This window comes from Coregonus clupeaformis, unplaced genomic scaffold, assembly GCF_020615455.1.
Source record: "Coregonus clupeaformis isolate EN_2021a unplaced genomic scaffold, ASM2061545v1 scaf0490, whole genome shotgun sequence".
In the NCBI taxonomy this organism is placed as follows: Eukaryota; Metazoa; Chordata; class Actinopteri; order Salmoniformes; family Salmonidae; genus Coregonus; species Coregonus clupeaformis.
In genome coordinates, this window is record NW_025533945.1 from 272,515 (window position 1) to 293,568 (window position 21,054).

At 42.8% G+C, this 21,054-nt stretch overlaps 3 protein-coding genes across 3 annotated transcripts; all 3 read right to left on the bottom strand.

The window, feature by feature from the left end:
• Positions 1-3,246: 3,246 nt before the first annotated feature.
• Positions 3,247-4,480, bottom strand: LOC123484908 (abl interactor 2-like; the record flags this gene model as incomplete). The annotated part of the gene is given in 1 exon segment (XM_045215624.1): positions 3,247-4,480. A coding segment is annotated over 1 exon segment (171 nt), but the record flags the coding sequence as incomplete, so codon positions are not given.
• On the bottom strand, positions 3,613-8,326 carry LOC121586967 (cytochrome P450 20A1). The gene is given in 14 exon segments (XM_041904072.2): positions 3,613-4,480; positions 4,724-4,813; positions 4,919-4,983; positions 5,135-5,246; positions 5,548-5,668; positions 5,854-5,908; positions 6,062-6,174; positions 6,344-6,359; positions 6,361-6,423; positions 6,517-6,684; positions 6,902-7,047; positions 7,284-7,450; positions 7,725-7,774; positions 8,138-8,326. Coding segments are annotated over 14 exon segments (1,389 nt in total). The 5' UTR covers positions 8,210-8,326; the 3' UTR covers positions 3,613-4,329.
• Positions 8,327-14,660: 6,334 nt separating this feature from the next.
• Positions 14,661-21,018, bottom strand: LOC121586970 (transmembrane protein 237A). Its single transcript, XM_041904077.2, is given in 15 exon segments — positions 14,661-14,835; positions 15,350-15,471; positions 15,668-15,755; positions 15,888-15,961; positions 16,270-16,461; positions 16,568-16,691; positions 16,957-17,089; positions 17,091-17,112; positions 17,272-17,371; positions 17,620-17,757; positions 18,530-18,601; positions 18,700-18,713; positions 18,852-18,883; positions 20,556-20,597; positions 20,815-21,018. Coding segments are annotated over 15 exon segments (1,239 nt in total). The 5' UTR covers positions 20,836-21,018; the 3' UTR covers positions 14,661-14,770.
• Between the last annotated feature and the right edge of the window lie 36 nt (positions 21,019-21,054).

Here is a 21,054-nt window from a genome sequence, read left to right on the forward strand (position 1 = left end):
AAGTCAAGACATCTTAGTCATGTTAATTATTAACTATACCCAATAATGTGATTGCGCATTCAGTGCCAGGACGATTGAACACTGGTCACTTTAATAATGTTTACATACCGTTTTACCCACTTTATATGTATATACTGTATTCTAGTCATGGCTCATCCTATTTAACTACTGCTGTACACACTTTTACTATTCATATACTGTCCATACACACCATTACACATATTATTTATATACATATACACCGGACTGACATTGCTCATTCTGATATTTGTGTGTACTGTTTTGTGTTGTTAGCTATACTGCACTGTTGGAGCTAGAAACATAAGCATTTCGCTGCCCTGCGATAACATCTGCAAAATACACAGTGGCCTTTCATGAAAATGGTTCGCTCCTACAGACAGTGAGTCACGTGGCCGTGGCTTGCTATATAATGCAGGCAGACAGACATCGAGGCATTCAGTTACTGTTCGATTGAACTTTAGAATGGGAAAAACAAGTGGCCTAAGCAACTGAGCGTGGTATGATCATCAGTGCCAGGTGCGTCAGGTCCAGTATCTCAGAAACGGCCGGCCTCCTAGGCTTTTCACGCACGACAGTGTCTAGGGTTTACAGAGACAGGTCTGACAAACAAAAAACATCCAGTCAGCGGCAGTCCTGTGGGCGAAAACAGCTTGTTGATGAGAGGCCGAGAGGCAACAATCGTGCAAGCTAACAGGCAGGCCACAAACAGGTAAATAACGGCGCAGTACAACAGCGGTGTGCAGAACGACATCTCGGAAGGCACAACTTGTCAGTCCTTGTCACGGATGGGCTATTGCAGCATATGACCAAACCGGGTTCCACTCCTATCTGCTAAAAACAAGAAGAAGCGGCTCCAGTGGGCACACGATCACCAACACTGGACAATTGAGGAGTGGAACAACATTGCCTGGTCCGACGAATCCTGGTTCCTGTTGCGTCATGCTGATGGCAGAGTCAGGATTTGGCATAAGCAGCATGAGTCCATGGCGCCATCCTGCCTGGTGTCAATGGTACAGGCTGGTGGCGGTGGTGTAATGGTGGGGAATGTTTTCCTGGCAAATGTTAGATCCCTTGATACCAACTGAGTAACGTTTACATTCCCACAAAGAACTCCGGCTGTTCTGGAGGCAAAGGGGGTCCGACCCAGTACTAGACGAGAGTACCTAATAAAATGGCCACTGAATGTATGTGTACGTGACCAATAACATTTGATTTGACCATGAATGTGGTCATGGTGGTTGGTGACTACACTGACAGCAGTCCGGAAAATGTTGTAGGGCAAGAGGGATTGATGTTTCAGGTAGAGGTCTTCACAGATCCACCTGTGCCCGAATACCCGGATCCAGAATTTTTTATAATTTCACAGGTCTGGGTCGGATCTGATATGATTGTCACGGGTCTCGGATATGTGTAATTTTAACTGACTTGTTAGGAAGGACCCGTACAGATCTGAACGCGACTGCTGCAGTAGAGAGAGAAATTGTATAATTTATGCATATAGCTTGTTGTTGGCCAATCAATCATAAGTTATCAAAGCGGCAATAGGCTACAGTCATAGAGCCTTGCTCTGTGTTGCAAAAGTTAGGAGATATCGAATCAATGGAAGATGGAATGAAAATTATGGAATAAAAAGTTAAAGGAGAAGGATAGGTTACAACGACCAAGAGCCAACAGGCAGGCAGGCTGCTACTTAATATTCTGAATGGAGTTATTTGTAACTGTAGGATGAGAAAGTGCATGCACTGCAGCCTCAGTTAGCTTCTCCCGGTATAATGCAGTCCAAGACAGGTACTACATAATCATATTTGATGATACATAACCTTGCTATGGCAGCTATTAGTCTACTATAGCGCGAGTCGGCTTGGATGGTTGCTGTCTCATCTCTCCCTCCCTCCCCATGTCACTCGCTCACAGTATGCCCCTCCCCCGCCTGCTATAGCAGCACCTCTCTCCCTCTTCTTGGCTTTTATCAGCTCCAGTTAATTAAACATGATTTTCTGCTGCTTCCATCACTTGGATCAGATTGGACCTGGAATCGACCGGGTCTATATGGAACGGGTCTAGTTGTCCTCGGGTCCGTTCAGAACGGGTCTCTATATTTTTTGTAATGAATTTATGCACATCGGGTCAGGGTGGGAAAGCCCCAGGTCCATTTCGGAACAGGTCCAACTTTTTGGACCCGTGAAGACCTCTAGTTCCAGGGCTGTGGCACGAATGACAAATTGCCAAACGTTTCACACTCAGTGTCAGAACATCACTTTACATTAGGAAAAATGTACTTCATGGCATGACTAACGTTAACAATTTTGCTTGTTCTGCCACTGTCAGAGCCACCAGTACAGTCTATAAAACACAAATTTTCCCACTCTACAGTAAGTAGTACAAGAAGTTCTACATTCATGATACAGGATGTCCTTTCCAATCTGCAGTGACTTATTTTGGCACACATCATAAGGCTGTAACGTTACGTATTGGCAGGAGAAGAACGCTTAAAAGTGCCACACAGGATAGATATATTTTCTTCACGACCAATGTTGACAGCTAGCTAAATGTTGACACAAGTCGGGAATTTCAAAATCCTACCACTGGAGAATTTGACAGCAATGGCTGCTAGCAGTGCAGCTAACTAGAAACCGTGGCTAGTTGGAATTAGCTACCTAGCCCGTTTGCTATAGTCATAACAATTCGTTTACTTGTAGCTTCTTCGATTTACTTCTGTTATCAGATCACGTGTCCCATTATTTGATATTCAATTAAATTCATTACTTATTTACCTTAGCTGAATACCTTGTTGTGTACCCCATCACGACACTGTCAATCATGAAACCAGCTGTGCCTGGTGTGCCCAGATAATTCGTGCTAGCTCAACTAGTTAGCACAGCTAACTAACTAGCAAGCATCATTTGGTTGGAGGTAAATAGCTAATGAAGTCAAGTTAGTCAAAATACTAGCAACTAAATAAACGTTTGATACATGTATGACGGTTGGAGAACGGCAACCAATGTTTTCATATTAGGAAAACATAACTAGCTATCTACGTTCCACATGAAGTAGCCAACTAAGGTTAGCTAGCTAGATATACCCTAGCTTGCTCGTGCTAACAGGAGCACCCTTGCAGTTGAGTCGCTGCACCTCCTCGGCATAGCTCGTAGCCATCACTTCGCCCACCGTCAAAGATGATACTCGTAGAATGTATAATTGATAATGTTATAAAATGATTATTACCTGAACATAGTTGCTTTCGCAATACTCGGCAACTCTTTCCAAATTGGTAAAACTATCTAATAATGCACTACGTCCAGCTGGAATCTCCTCTTCCAAAAGCATTTGTAACTCCGCCATTTTCACATCTTTAGCAATCAATGCAAGCCAGATCCAAGCCTCTCCACCGCTCATGCAGAGGTGGCGTTGGGCATCCCAACTATGACGGAGAGTGTGACAATCCGTGACAAATTGAATAATAAACGGAAGTGGATGTGATACCTAGATCTCTGCTCTTTCAATTCCTTGCCTATTTACATTGTGACTGGTGTAAATTATGAGAAAACCTCAAGATTCTGTTTTGAAAGGAAACAATACCACATGGAAAAAGGCTGTTAATAAATCCAGATGTTACTGATATTATTTAAATGTTTAAGTATTACACATTTTAAACAATCAATGCTAACGAAGCGATACAGGGGAAACAGGGCTGGGGGATTGAATCAGAGACCCTGCAGATACAGAGTGAGCACTTGTTGACAATAATGGCCTAGACCTCTTGACAGATGCAGGATACGCTCACAACCGGGTGGCTGCAACAAATGTGCAAAATATTATATTCCTATCCTAACACACAAGTAGTGTAAACTTTATTAGATGAACTGTATAAATGCCATGTATCTGGGGGAGTGGAGACCACGTGTTTTGGAAGGCAGTTCAGCTGGAATGTTGTTCATAAGTCCAAGAGCGGAGATAAAATAGCCTTCACTTGGGCAGCATGTGGTTTAAGGCAAGGTTTAAGACAAAAACATAAATGGTCATGCAGCTTGAAAAGATAGGTAATGATCCTCATATTGAAATAGGGGGGACAAAAAGCTACTTCAGGTGGTAGCTCAAATGACCGTGTCGCCATTGTTACTGACTTGAGCTACTCAAAACTATCTTCAAGAGCTGACTGACAAGTAGCCCTACAAAGCTCACCATCATGTTTACAGTTATTTTAAACAGTTCCACTCGGTCTAGAACCTGAGCTAACTGACAAGTACTTTCCCAAATAACTCCGTTCCTCTTCCACAGATGGAGTTTGAGACAAATGTCCACTGTTAGTTAGCTTCTTCTGCTCACAGTGATCCATGTGTCATCTTTAGGCGTGGACACCAGCTCAGATCTGGCCTCTACCACATGTCCCTTCACCTGATGCAGCTTCAGTTGGCGCACCACAGTGCTGAGGAGGACAGTGGCCACTGTGTACGCAAACCTAAAAGGTGGAGAAATGGTGTTGTGTAAAAAGTTAGTAACAAGCCCACATCATTATTCTTTGCCTGGTAGTGACACTCCCTCTCCATTTCATTTCCTTTGATGTTGATAAGTTGCTCCTGTGTAATTACAATCAGAAAATGCCCTAGCCCCTTGGTTAAATCTCAAGTGCACGCCGGTTCTGCTCTGTCGGTTAAAGCTTGTAGAGGTTTGTAAAATTACTATGCTTTCTCATCCCCGTTACCTCAGCTCAGGACAGGCCTGGTTCCCTGAGAATCCAAGCAGAGAGAAGCTTTTCCTGGCTGAATCTTCTGTGAATCGGTCTGGGTCAAACCTGAATGGACAAAGTGCAAGAATTCAAACTTGGTACCAAAAACCCCCGGCAAAAATGGCCTCTATAGGTGGCAAAAGGTTCCAAGGAAAATACATATGAACACACTTGTAGGGACGGTTCCAGGTGTCTGCATCCTGTAGGACTACCCCAAGGGCATAGATCACCAGTGTCTGAAAAAAAAACATAGGATTAAAGTGTTTTCATTATTCACTTTAAACTTAAAAATTCAGTTGTTAATTTTAAATCCACAAGCACTTGCTGACTGTGACAGTGAGATGTAGATAATAAAGGGACTAAGTACGGAAGAGGAGAATAAGATACCTCTTTAGGAATAATGTGCTGATCGACTTTCCCTTCATTTTCCTGGAGCCGGGCTGCGATGGGCGTCAGTTTGGCTGTCCGCACAGTCTCGTTCAAAACCTGCTGGAAGTACCTATAGTATAGAAGATACATTTTATCATGCCTATCAAATATATGTCTATAAATATACCTTGAAGACATGCTACCATTAGGATACCTGCCCCTTCTGCTGTGACCGACCAGGGTTCGAACCCGGGTGTCTTGTGGGCCACAAGGCTGTTAGCCCCTGTTAGCTTAGGCATTAGCTCAGGATACACACCAGTCTTCAGGTCTCAGATAAGGTACACATCATGCAAGAGTGGATCTGAAACACCTCTGTTACACTGCATCACATCGTTGATGTTACTTGGCTGTCAGACAGAGTCAGAGGTCACCTGAGCTGTGGGATCTTATCCAGAGATACAGGCTCAGAGCCCAGAACATCTTCCAGCTCCTGATGCAGCTTCTCCTGAACTTCCTCTGATGTGGACAGGAAGTGTACTGCCCAGATGCACACTGGGAAAATATTACAACCACAAAGAAAAACAAACACTTTGTGAGAGAGAGATTTTCTGACAAAATACTAACCAAATGTATGGTTTTATTCTCTCAGAAAAAATGGACGATTGGATACACCATGAGGCCGCAAGTTATGACATAGATAGGCAACTACGTATAATCTATTTATTACTAGTACTCACAATTAGCTGTGATGACACAACCTGCCAGTGTGAATACCATGCTGTCCTCCATCACCTACAAAAGAGAAACCATGAAAACAATCATTTATTAAAACAAAAGTAGGAAGGAAGTTTTATTTTCCTCTACACTTGAATAACAGCAACAGGACACTCTATGCTCTGCCTCAATGAGTCTGTTGTCCTTATAATCAAATAATCTGTGCATCACCTGTCTCTCTGTGAGGTTGGACTGGAGAAGAGTGTCCACAAACGCTGTCTGACTCCCTTGTCCTTTCCTCTCTTTAGCCACAGTCATCAGCACTGTTTCCATTTCTGCCAGCGCTGTAAACAAGCATAATGTACTTAGCATGAGGACAGAGAATTTATACACATAGGGAGATACTCTGACTTTTTATTTCAGACACATTCAGTAAGGAAGTGGAAGTTTTCTTAATGCCGAGATGTACAGGTAACACATATTATCCATAGCAGTGAACTAGTTCTCACTCACCGCTCTCATAGTGCTCCCTTTCTGCTGGGGCTCTTCTCCATGGAACCGTCCAAATAGCCTTTTCCGATCTCCGACCAGATCTGACAAGTCAAAGGGAATTATCAGTGAAAACCTGCAAACAACACAGGTCGTAATGGGCATATTTTCACCAGAAACGGTGACTGCTCACTCACTGCCTCGTGGTTCTTTCGGAAGCCGATGACTTCAGCATCATTCCGGAAGCGGTCACCCAGAGCGAGTTGAGTGACAGCCTTCATGGCCAATCCTAGCAGATGGGCACAGAGGGGCGTGTGCTGGTCCTTAGGGAAAGACTGCCACTTCCCCACTAACTCCTCCACCAGCTAGAACAGGACACAAGGGAGGGAGGGGGGAGGAGGGAGGGAGAGAGAGAGAGAGTGTGTGTGTCAATGAACTATAACATCCCAGGGAAGTGAGCACAAAAAGCTTTTGGAGTAAACAATTACTAATGGATACACAAAAACATAAGAAAGTATTGCAGAATACTACAGCCAAATATTTTTAAAAGCAGCCAAATGAGCCATTGTGCAAAAGGCAAACCTTCAGCAGCAGGGGAAAGTTTTTCTCCAGGGTGTTGTTGATGGCACTCTCATACAACTTATTCCTCATTACTGTCTCTGTGGCCCCTCCACCCATTCCTGATTGGTACCCTAGCAACGACTTCAGCATTGTCTCAAATGAGTCCGCTACAAGTAAGGGTAGAAGATGTCACAGTGGAAAATATGTTACAATTTCTTAATTTCAAGACAACACTGTAAATGTATAACGGAAATCACTTGAATCTGTTACAATGTCTATCTATCCCTGCATTCCACTTACAATGGTGCAATCAATTAAGCATGAATTTTAAGTGGTATGTTAGTAAGAACAGAGCACCTGTTTCCCTTTGCCCCAATAGTTTCCCTCCCTCCCAAGTACTCACTAGTCCTGTTGGGGTTGATGTGCTGCCGTAGCTGGTCCACTGAACCCAAGCTGACCACAGGGCGTCCTCCAAACCAGAAGGATGCCACAGGACCAAACTGTCCATGTAGACTTGCCAGGAACTCATGCAGACTGCCTCGGTTCACTATGTCTTGTAGATTTCCATCCCTAGATTAAGAGAATGCGACGAATAAACCAATATTAACCAAGGTCAGGCCAGGGCTCGTATTCAGAAAGCTTCTCAGTGTAAGAGTGCTGATCTAGGATCAGTTTAGCCTTTTATGTGAAGATGAATAGACAGGGGGATCTGATTCTGGATCAGTACTCCTACAGAGACACTTTATAAATACAGGCTCAGGTCAAGTGTGGTGACCTTAGCTGAGTGCTAAAGAGAGACAGCACTCAGAAAGTCATAAAACATTTCTGGTCATAGGCTACTCACTTCTCTTCTGTAGGGTTGAGACCTGGGATACCAGAAGCACTTCTTGATGACTTGATAAAAAATGAATCAAGCATGTTACTTTCAGTTTCAAGAGAGACATAACATAAATTAAACATGACAAGAAATGCTGTGGGTTTTACATATTCTAAGTCCATGGCAGTAACCTCTAAAAACGTGAGCTTTTAAAAAAAGTATATTTGTCCAATCCACAGTCCACACCTTTGCCATATGTTCTATAATTCACCCAAACTGCTGAAACATTTGAGTGCTAAAGGTAGATGCATAAAATGTCCAGGGACTTTTTAACTGTCATGTCACTTTAAAACTGTGCACAAAGTTAGCAGCTTATAAGTAGCCTTAATGACGTCGGTGTATATACAATGTTGCTAAAATAAGCATAGGCATTGACTTACTGGATACAAATAGAGAACTGCGCCGACCAGAATGATGACAAAAGTCACTGCAAATATCGCAAAGTCCAGCATGTTTGTTGGTGTTACAAAAAAAAACGTTAAGATAACTAGCTAAAGAAAGACTACACATACGTTATAGCTACCACGTCTACGGCAGCATCATCATCACTCCGTGTTCTACTGCAAAGCCTGCACAGTTAGTGAGGCCAGAGCAATGCATCTCTGAGCGCATGGATAAATCAGAACGCACAGAACCAGAAAAAATATCTATCTACAAAAGGTTACTAGCTACTGAAGCAACCATTGATCTGGCACGGCACAATTGGCTAAATCAATTCAGTGGAAAGCTGATTATTACCTATCCAGATAACTCAGTGATTAGAGGGAGGAAGCAATGGTGCATACAAAAATAATAATCGAACAGCACACATATTTTGGGCAATGACAAAACTGGAGGTGAATCATAAGTAGTGCAAATAATGATAAAGACAGGAGAGCAGATACAGATTTAGTATCTTAATATGATCACCCTGTTGCAGAACACTTGTAGTGTATTTGAGGTTTAAAAAGGCTTCTGAAGTTTGTAATCCACTTTTAAATATCAGACTTGAAATGTATCAAACCCTTCAAACATTTCCATTAGTTATAATCCACCTAATAATTCAAATTACCTGTTGCTGCAGGATTATTTTCCTGCTGTAGCAAACTGGCAATGATGTCATTCCATTGCTATAATTATTTTACTGGGTTAAAATCCACTTCATTTACTGTAGTTCAATAATCAAAAGAGATGTTTTCAAACTCAAAGTGTCATGTCATACTGTAGCTAACACCCCATTCTTCTGCAGACATCTTTCAATCTGAATTCGGAGCAGATATTTAAGTGTTTTTATAACGTGGTCGCATAAAAAAAACAGAGGGAGATTTTACCGTAATAGACCCTTCACTAAGCCCCGCCCCCTTTGGTTACTTGTTGCAACCTCGGACACATTTTGAGGGGAAACCCATTTCCCCCTTCTAACCACTGGCGAAATTCCCTCACAATGATCGCAAACTGTGTTTTTTATATACAATTAAATTAAACAACACAGACAATCCCTTGCTAATCAGGAGACTCGGGTATGTTGTGGTGGACTGGCATTACAATTGCTTAACTGGAACCTGGTAAAATTAAGGTTGGAGTGTGGCTAGCCACTGGATGGCTGAATGCACTGTCAGCATGAAAGCACTGTCAGCATGCAACCAAAGTTACAAACCATTTTGCTAACTAGTGTTTTCAAATCGTATCGTGATGTCAACAGTAGATGCGTTGTTTTCATAACATGGCTAACTTAGCTAGCTAACATACACTGAACAAAAATATAAACACAACATGTAAAGTGTTAGTACCATGTTTCATGAGCTGAAATAAAAGATCCCAGAAATGTTCTATATGCGCAAAAAGCTTATTTCTCTCAAATGTTGTGCGTACATTTGTTTACATCCCTGTTAATGAGCATTTCTCTTTTGCCAAGGGGCGGCAGGTAGCTTTAGTGGTTAAGAGCGTTGTGCCAGTAACCGAAAGGTCGCAGGTTCTAATCCCCGAGCCGACTAGGTGAAAAATCTGTCGATGTGCCCTTGAGCGAGGCACTTAACCCTAATCGCTCTGGATAAGAGCGTCTGCTAAATGACGTAAATGTATAATCTGACAGGAGTGGCATATCAAGAAGCTAATGTGGGAAATTATTCTCTTATATTTTAGATGTGCTGTTAGCTTAATAAGAAAGCATTAATGATTAAACATAATAGGTTTGTACTGTACTGATATAGATTGGTCAACATAACAAGCTGTGATTAATGTGAGGAACTATTAGGGGGTAGGCCGAGACAGACTTGTGTCTCACATACACACACTGCCTCTTTGTTAGACCGCTCAAGGACATGTGTACTGCAAAAGTGCTGACTCTCTGGACAAGTTGCAAAACAACCAACACCTGGCAACAGTGAAGCGCATAGGGGCTGGGACCAGCCTGTGCGCCAAGGATAGGCTGAGTAAGTCTAAACCACGCTCAGTCTCTACTCTGATAGGCCAGCAGGGAGCGGGAACTATCTCTGTCAGAGTATTTAAAGAAGAACTTATAACAATGGACCAGTTCTCTGAGTGCCCTGCGTGGTATTTCAGTGGACCCGTATATACGAACATCATATTTACCATTGAAGCGTTTTGCATTAATTAAAATACTAGTCTATTTTAGAAGACGTGTATTGACCTCGTTTTGTTCCAATACCAGATTTGCATTGACGCAACTTATCAATAATTAACATTTACATTTTAGTCATTTAGCAGACACTCTTATCCAGAGCGACTTACAGTTAGTGCATACATTATTTTATATTTTTCATACTGGCCCCCTGTGGAATCGAACCCACAACCCTGGCGTTGCAAACACCATGCTCTACCAACTGAGCTACATCCCTGCCGGCCATTCCCTCCCCTACCCTGGACGACGCTGGGCCAACTGTGCGCCGCCCCCATGGGTCTCCCCGGTCGCACAATGCCAAGCTTCGGCTGGAGTGGTGTAAAGCTCGCCTCCATTGGACTCTGGAGCAGTGATGAATCACGTTTCACCATCTGGTAGTCCGACAGACGAATCTGGGTTTGACAGATGCCAGGAGAACGCCATCTGCCCCAATGCATAGTGCAAACTGTAAAGTTTGGTGGAGGGGCTGTTTTTCATGGTTCGGGCTAGGCCCCTTTGTTCCAGTGAAGGGAAAGGAAATATTAACCCTACAGCATACAATGACATTCTAGACAATTCTGTGCTTCCAGCTTTGTGGAAACAGTTTGGGGAAGTCCCTTTCCTGTTTCAGCATGACAATGCCTCCATGCACAAAGGGGAGGTCCATACAGAAATGGTTTGTTGAGATCGGGTATGGAAGAACTTGACTGGCCTGCACAGAGCCCTGACCTCAACCCCATCGAACACATTTGGGATGAATTGGAACCCGACTGCAAGCCAGGCCAACATCAGTGCCCGACCTCACGAATGCTCATTTCTGAATGGAAGCAAGTTCCTGCAGCATTGTTCCAACATCTAGTGGAAAGCCTTCCCAGAAGAGTGGAGGCAGTTATAGCAGCAAAGGGGGTACCAACTCCATATTAATGCCCATGATTTTGGAATGAGATGGTCGACGAGCAGGTGTCCACATACTTTTGGTAATGTAGAGTATATTAACTGGCTAGTTGGTCTTAGCAATGTGGTTGGTCAGCTGAGCTAGCTAGCAAAAAATGTAACAAAAGTATAATTTCGGATTTAAAAAATACTCCAACAGGCTCTGCATTTCTGGAATCAAAGTAGCAAGTACCCCTGTTGCACTGTTCAATTATTTAGCCATTTCAACAATTCGTTTTTGGATGAAAACTCTCCATTTTTGTAAAGCCCTCAATGGCTTTGATGTGTTTCAAACACGAGGTGGTGTCGGACTCAATGACTAGATGACAGTTGATATCCACTGGAGCGATGCTAATGGTTCCCCAAAATTCTGGGGCTGGGTCCCAAAATTCTGGGGCTGGGTTTAGTGAAGGGGCAATTATATTATGTTACCAAACATTGCATCTGCACAGTTCTTCCAATAAGTGTGTTTTTATAACATTATCAGTTGAAATTGTTGAAAGTAGTCCTTGTGGATAGAGTTGTATGGTTTTTTAAACTTTGAAATCAATGTTTTTTTTGTGGGGGGGTTTTGTGCCAATTTGCTACAGTGGGAAAATAATCCTGCAGCAACAGGAAATGTGAATTATTATGTTGATTATAATTAATGGACATTTTTGTAGGTGTTGATACATTTTTCATAAGGGAAAATCATGTCTGAAATTTCAAAATGGAAATTTAACTTCAGAAGCCTTTTTAAACCTTCAAATACACAACAAGTTTTTGATTTGGCACTGCTTATGATCCACCTCCACTTTTGTCATTGCCCAACAATTGTGTTGTTCGAATTCTTTTGAAATGCACCATTGCTTCCATGGGTGTCCTGAGCTCTCGGTTCACTCTGGCCCTCATGGCTATGGAACGTTTCGTCTTCATATGCCACAGCCTCCGCTGCCTGGTCATCATGACTTCCAAGCGTCTGGCCACTAATCTGGGTGGTTTCTGGGACTGTAGCCACTGTGAGAGTGGTTATTCTACTCTCTCGACAGACCCCTTTTGTCAGACCCATTCCAAACCTGCTATGTGCGACCGTAACCATGAGAGGACTACCAATGAAGTGGTTCGACCATGTCACTTTCATCACTGTGCTCCTCGTCTGCATCTTGACCTTCTCCATCTCCTACGGACGCATGTACCAGGTGGCCCGCAGAGCCGTAGAACTCTTCAACTCTGATAACTGTCGCGCCCGTCACACCATTTCCTTCTATTTGTTCATGTTCTTCATGCAGCTGCTGCCCTTTATGGTGAATTATGCTGTGATATTGTTGGGACCAAGGAAAACCATTTCCATAACACCTACTTTGTCCCTTGTGGAGCGCTCTATTCATTTAACAGCGTTAGCTCTCTTAACTGTGTTCATGGCACCGTTGTGCATCAACCCGCTAGGTACGGCACGCACTGGCACAGCTGTTTAGACTGCAACAGAGGAGACAGGGGAATGCGCCTAAGACATTAAACTTAGGGTTCGAGTTAGGGCTGTGACGATTATGGAATTTGGGGTAGCGGTTATTGTCATAATTGTAATTTTTGTTAGGTTTTGAGCTTGTAATGTATCATAATGTATCTTTGGAAATAGCTACGACATACCTCATACATACAACATATCTAAAAAATGAATGGTTTTGATCGCTTGGAACTTTTGGAAAGGAAGCTTCTCCTCTCCACCATGCTGTTCTGTTCATAAAATGATTACTAACTTTACCCTCCTCATTTAATAATGAAAAACTGCTACTGGGTAAACTATATCTACTTGTGAATAAAGTTGAATTCCACCGTCCTACAATTAATGTTTTAAGACGATAATGACAATACTTTTTTGCAATTTCACGGTTGTTGTCCATAATTGCCGGTTACACGACTATACGATTATTGTGCCAGCCCTAGTTCGAGTGCAACAAATGTTACTTGAATTTGATTTAATGGTATGGTAACGCTCTGGGTTAATGGTGTGGTATACAGTGCCTTCAGAATGTATTCACACCCATTGACTTCTTCCGCATTTTGTTGTGTTAGTCTGCATTTAAAATTGATTACATTTAGATTTTTTTGGTCCTGGGCCTACACACAATAGCCTATAATGTCAAAGTGGAATTATGTTTTTCGAAATGTTTCCTGATAAATAAATAAAAATGAAAAGCTGAAATGTCTTGAGTCAATAAGTATTCAACTCCTTTGTTACGGCAAGCCTAAATAAGTTCAGGAGTGAACATTTGCTTAAGAAGTCACATAATAAGTTGTATGGACTCTGTGTGCAATAATAGTGTTTAACATGATTTTTTGAATGACTACCTCATCTCTGTACCCCACACACAATTATCTGTAAGGTCCCTCAGTCGAGCAGTGAATTTCAAACACAGATTCAACCACAATGATCCAGGGATGTTTTCCAATGCCTGGCAAAGAAGGGCACCTATTGGTAGATGGGTATAAATAAAATGCACATATTGAATATCCCATTGCACATTAAGTTATTACACTGGATGGTGTATCAATTCACCCAGTCACTACAAAGATACAGGTGCCCTTCCTAACTCAGTTGCCAGAGAGGAAGGAAACCTCTCAGGGATTTCACCATGAGGCCAATGGTGACTTTAAAAGTTACAGAGTTGAACGGCTGTGATAGAAAACTGAGGATGGATCAACAACATTGTAGTTAATCCACAATACTAACCTAATTGACAGAGTGAAAGGAAGGAAGCCTGTACAGAATACAAATATTCCAAAACATGCATCCTGTTTGCAACAAGGCACTAAAGTAATACTGCAAAAAATGTGGCAAAGCAATTCACTTTTTGTCTTGAATACAAAGTGTTATGTTTGGGGCAAATCCAATACAACACATTACTGAGTACCACTCTCCATATTTTCAAGCATAGTGGTGGCTGTATCATGTTATGGGTATGCATGTAATCATTAAAGACTGGGGAGTTTTTCAGGATTTAAAAAATAATCGGAATGGGCACAGGCAAAATCCTACAGGAAAACCTTGTTCAGTCTGCTTTCCAACAGACACTGGGAGACAAATTCACCTTTCAGCAGGACAATAACCTAAAACACAAGGACAAATCTACACTGGAGTTGCTTACCAAGAAGACAATGAATGTTCCTGAGTGGCCGAGTTACAGTTTTGACTTAAGAATACTTTCTGAAGGCACTGTATTAAATGGTGTGGTATATAACAAGGCACAGCCATGCTGTTTCAGGTCAATACACTACTAATGGTATGTTTGGTTTAAAGTCCCCAAAATTACATATAGAAGCATCTCAGTGGGACACAATTGTTATTATTTTCAATGGTAATCAATACATTAGAAAAAACAAGCACACATTCGGGCCATACAAAAATAAACTGATTATTACTACAAACAATGTATACATTTTGTGTTGGCTGATAAAATACAGTACAAAAGAAGATGTGCAAGCAAAAATGGAAAAAAACTATTCAAGTAGACATTTCTGATTTCTCCTCTGGTCTCAAGGACTCGATCTCCATAGCCATTAGGAACCCTGGTTTGGGGATAGATGGAGAGAGAGATTGGAAGCCCATGTTATTTCTAAAGGCAACTGAAAACAAAGCTGATTATCACTTTTATACACATGAAAAATGAAAACACACATCTCTGAAGGGACTTTAACGTGTGTCATTCGGCAAGGTTGCTGAGTGTGTGTACAATCCAGTCAAATTGCTGTGGTCCGTCTGAGGTGCTTTGTCCTTTCTAGTAATTCTATTTCTATGGTGTATACAATTTCAGTATGGTGTATACAAAACCTTAAACAATATATATAGATAATAACTATTGAAACCGTGGTAACATATAGGACTGAGCATGTAAACAATGTCTGTCGCAATTTATGTACGTCTGAGTAGGTGTTGTTTTTCTTCATCTTTTTGATTTAGTCTGTTTATTGTGACTGTTGTGCAGTAAGTCTTTGTCAACGTCATGTCCATTTTTGTGGAACTATGTCTGTGGAAATGTTAAGTTGCGGTTTGTTTAATTAAAAAACACAACTTCAGTCTCACCTTCGGTGTAGTCCATCTCAGGCCTAGTGGAGATGAAGATCCAGGCCGTTCCCACCAGCACAGCCACCACCAGGTTCACTATGATCCACGGGTTCAGGATCTGGTGCTCTGACCCAGGAGGCCTGGAGAGGGGAGGGGGTGTAAAGGTCACAATGCTTTTTGGTTTGTTTGGCTGGAGTCCGAGGAACAGAAGAAAAGGGGGTTCTCTTCTCTCCGACTCCAACAGTGATACTGCTGAGTAGGATAATCAATATACAAGAACTAACTTAGAACTACATGCTAATATCAAGACAATAAGAACACAGTTAGTTAGCACACCATAAGGTCCCGTTAGCGCTGGGGTAGAGGTTGATGCGGTCACTGGTCATCTGCTGGCTGAGAGAGAGGACCAGAGCTGAGAAGTACACTGCAGGAGGAGAGGGAAAGTTACTTCAGTGAAATGACCATTTGCCAAGGCCAGAGAAACAAAGTGTTTACAGGTTAGCTCGGTCTGTCCTGAATGAATAGAGTAACATACTATAAAGATGTTTTAACTCACAGAAAGAGGCTAGAGCAACTGGGTCCAGGGTGACAAACTCTCTCATAGCCATGGCGCCTTTGGCCAGATTCACCCTGAAATGGAAAAGAGAATGAGTCTCTCCACAAAGACACACACACACTGGGGGAGAGACGGGGCACACTGGAGTTGGCCTTTGTTATAAAATGTGTAAGCCTGTGGCTAGAGCAAGGAGATGTGTGTGTGTGTGTTTGTGAGGGTGTCTATTGATGGAACAGAACGACAGTGCTTTGTACACACACACACACAAATAAACACCTCCTAGCTCTAGCCACAGACTTCCCTATTTTCACAACAATGGCCACATTTATTTTGGGCCTGACCTCAGTGTGCCACACACACCCACCCTCTCTCCCCTCCTTACCTGTCAAAGGCTGACACGGTGCTTATAGCCAGTAGCAGGTAGAAGAGAGACTGTGCAGGGTAGGCCAGGCTGTGGTACTGCTGCAGTAGGTTAGGCAGAGTAGTGAGATGTTTTCCTGCCAGGGCATAGATCACTATGATGTTCCACACTGCATAGCCTGCTAGGAAGCCGTGGCAGAACAGCCCAATCACCCTGTATATTAGAGAGATATAGAGACGTGAGATAGAGGGAGCATTCACACACACAAACACACAGTCTTTCAAACAGACACATGCACACGCACACACCTGTGACTCACCTGAAGCCACCATGTACCCTAACAGACACATCCTTGGTGGTCCACATCTGCTGGATGTCCATGAAGTTGTCCACCTGATCGCTGGACTTCGGTCTGTCTGACCGATCGGCAGCTTGAAACCTCTCTGAAAGTTAAACAACACATCATTATCCAACATAGAAGACAGGACACAAAAGGAGGTCCAAAGAATTCATGTAAGGCCAATTTTTTCGGACACAGAAACAAGACTAGTCCTCGACCAAGTAACGCTTCCAATGGAGGTTTTCCACTGAAATTGCTTCATAGTCCAGGACTAGGTTAATGAATCTGTGTTCTGGAAACCAACCCATACTCTTAAACTCTACCATGTAGAGCTAACATGAAATAACAGAAGGGAGGGGGACACTCACTGCTCCTCTCTACAAACACCTTCCCCACTGGCTGGCTCTGTCCCATGGGAGCAGAGAACAGGGAATGCTGGGGGATGGGTGGCTGAGCGTCTGTGATGATGTCATCGTCCTCTACATCAAGCTCGTTGACGTACGTGCTCTGACACTTTCGACTTCCTAGGGAGTGACCATGAAGGAAGAAAGAAAGAGAGGGAAACTGAGCTCATTATAAAAGCGAAGGATCTATCATAGTAGAACCATATAAGTGAAAACCTACCACACACATTTTACTCTACTTTCAACACCATAGATAGGCTATATTATAGTGTCTCTTACTTCTTCCTCTTGGGTTTTTTGGTCACTTCTTCCCCTGCCTCAGCTGTGTTCTGGACCAGTCCATCCCCGTTCACCAGGTCAGCCTGGTCTTCCTCCAGGTCTGAGACACAAACAAGCGAACGAACAACGCTCCTAATAACCTAATACATTTCATGATTACAGTAAGAACAACTATGACATATAGCCTATAAATGGTTATGGTAAAAAAGAACTGAATGTATTGAATATAAGTGGAATATATTCTTAACCATGCAGAAGTGCTTGAAGAGCTAATACACAGATAAGATCATGTTTGAGTTGAAATGTAGGAAGAGTAGGTCTATGGTTCCCCTGAGGCATGTTGTTTACCTATAGTCGCTGCCTTTTTCTTCCTCTTCCTTCTCTGTGGTGCAGCTTCCTGCGACTCGGGGGTCAGGGGCTGGACGACCTCAGATGACCTGCGACTGCTCAGACCCCCCATCTGGGCCATCTCCATCCCTGGTTCTGCTGCACATACAAACAACACAACTCTCTTATTATATACTTGAGCTGTACTTACCGTAATTTTCGGACTATAAGCCGCGCCTTTTCCCCCATTTTTCGACCATGCGGCTTATATAACGGTGCGGCTAATCTATGGATTTTTACAGCTAACGGCCACTAGAAGACCTCCTAAATCTATGGATTTTACAGGTTACAGTCCACCAACTTTAACTCTATGGGCTCTATGACCGGTCCGCGCCCCCCACCTTTAAGCGGCGGGCTCCAGCAGGAAAAGCTGGAGGCCGGAAAAGAGTGAGACAGGTAGCGCGAAAAGTAAAAGTGGAACCGAGAGTGGTACGAGAGACAGAACGAGAGACAGAACGAGAGCAAGACAGACAGACATTACGAGAGCGAGACAGTTTTGTCTCTTTCCGACAATCCCCTCTGTGCACGAACCCTTACATATGGTAATTAAACATTAAAACACCTGCGGCTTATAGTCCAGTGCGGCTTATATATGTACACATCATTCAATTTAGCTGCTGCGGCTTATACTCCGGTGCGCCTTATAGTGCGTAAAATACGGTACTATGTGGTTCAAGTCATTACTAGTACTTTAACAGTATATACACTACTATTTGACAGTGGAATGCAAGCCTTATAATTAATCGATAGATTGAAACTTAAAGGCAAAGTGCCTCCAAAATTCCAAACTCTGGAACAAAGCTGTTGACCAGCAGTTCAACAGAAGGAGCTCCTGAGAACTATTCCTGGGAACTATTCCTTTTCCACCCACCCTCTGGGCTTTCAACACCATCCACCTGACTTTTCGACTTCTTCCTCTTGCTTTTAGGGACCGGCATCTCGTCTACATAGGAGACAAAACAGGTTAAGTAAACTATATCCAAGCCAGCAGCTCCAACTTAAATTCTATAGGTAAATACAACGTCCATCTAAAGAACTCACCACCCGTGTCTTGACTTCATGCAGTTGTTTAAATGCCATACATAAATAAGGGAAAGAGATTGTGTGTGAGAGAGAGAGATGTATCAGACTGCAGTTCTGCTGGGATAAATGATTGAAACATTATCACAACAGCATAAGGAGGCTAAACTCACCTTGACATGGGGGGCAGGGCACGCTGTCCACGCTGAAGAGGACATCAAGGAAGATGAAAATGAGGCTTGGCCAACATCTTACATAACACACCTTAATGTTTACTTCATATACTTCATTATTTTCATACATGCCAAGAGATAGGAACAGAGGGAACCAAAGAACAACAAAACCAAACAAGTGGTTGTACAAAGCTCTCTCCAAAAATTGCTTTCAAAGTAGATAACACTCCCAGTCACAAACAATACATTTCTCAAATTGATCTCAACAATAAAATCCTCCAAAACTCAACAAACTGGACTCAGCAAAGAGAGTCATTTCCGTACAGAGAGAAGATCCAGCAGCACCAAGGCCCGGTTTCCCAAAACCAGGCCCAGGACTGTGTATGAGAGAGAACTTACCGTGAGTTGTTTCCTCACCATTCCATCCAAGAATCAGGAAGGGCTCTGAGGATATTCCTGTGCCACAGGCTTGGTGACGCTGCTTAATCCTGGGCTAAATCTGCAGTATGCATCTGCCAAGGTATTGGATTACCAACCAACCAAGACATAGATCAGATCTGACTATTCAGACCTGAGGGATTTGACCCCTTGACGTATACAGTGAAGACCCTCAACGGAAGTAGCCTAGACTAAACTACAACACATTTATTGATGTAAGAATTTGGTGTAAGAACAATGTTGATGATTATTAGGGCGCTATTTTCTTTCCCTCTCATATTGGACCACAGTTTTGAAGTGACATAAGCTACATCCACCTCTTCATGGTGTTGTTGACCTTTGCCCCTAATGCTGTATGGTTCTACAGCAAGGTCCCGTCACACCCTCTCTGCTTTGGTGTTGTTGTGCCCTCTGCATGTTGCTGAGTGCAGAAGCCAGAGAGCTCTATGGGAACTGGCTTGCTGTGAGCAGTCTTTTGCTGAAGAAAATGCGACATGTTGTAATTGCGGTGGGAATCATGAAGCCATGTCTTCTGAATGCCCCACAAGGGTAAAGGAGAATGAGGTGGCCAAAGTCAGGGTTGTACAGAGCATTTCATATACAGATGCTGTGAAAAGGGTTGAGGGTTTGAATGTTGCACCAGAAGAGTCCATGGTAGTGGATAGGCCTTCACTGTAGGCTGCAGGGGTTGTCTTACACCAAGAGGATCCTGACATTTTAAAGGTTAAAAAGGTGGACTTTGTGGCCTTTATCGCAATGGTGATAAATGGCACTGCCAAGGTGGAGAAAAGATCTAGGAAGATTGAAATCATTGTGATTGCGGCGGAGTGGTTCCTGGGGCTGAAAGATTTCACAGCAAAGGAGTTACATGGAATATTAGCAAAAGCCGTACCACCTTCTCAGATCCTAGAGCCTGAGAAGGGAGATATGGAGAACTAAAAGAAGGAAGAAGTGGGAGTTTTGTTTGTTTTGGCAATGTACTATTTTTTTTATTAGGGTGGACTGTTAGAATCACTATTAAGTATGGATGTATTTGTATTTATTTTTTGGTTTCAAATCGTCCAGTTGGTGGCAGCAATACAACTTCTGGATGTAGTTCGCCATAAAACCCACAGAAGAAAAGAAAGAGCTGTCTTTTGACTGGGCTTGTGCTCATAGGCTAACAATGTGCTGCACACTAGCTAGTAACAGGTCGAAACACACTTTTAAGATGTATGATATGGATGGTCGTGTAAGTGTAGTTGCGCAGGCTAATGGTAGTGGTACCTGTGGAAGAGGCGGGAGGTCCCTCCGTCGCGCGCTCTGTGCCTAAATAAATATTGAGATTAAAAAACATAAATCGCACACACTGGGCAACTGGTATAGGACACAATTCACTAGTTATAACGAATTTATAGACAAATAGTTATAGCTAACTAAGATATAGCACAATTATAACTAGCTAGTCAGCTAAATTAGCTTGCTTGCACATTTGAGCTAGAGCATCCTTGTGTTCCGACCTTTACAACATTAGCTAGCTACATACCTGGAATCCTCCTGTGGCCATTTCTGCGGGATACCGTTTTAAAACAACCCCGATAAGAACTAGCTAGTTAGCTAGCTAGCTACATAGCTGTTTAAACCTGTTGGCCTTGTAACGCCTGCATGTTGGTTGCCACGCAGTTGTTTACCAGACCACTTTGTTTACACTCGTTGCCTTGCTATTACCGTGATTTTTAGCTGACAACATAAAAATGAACTTCCGGTTTTCAAAATAAAAGCCTTC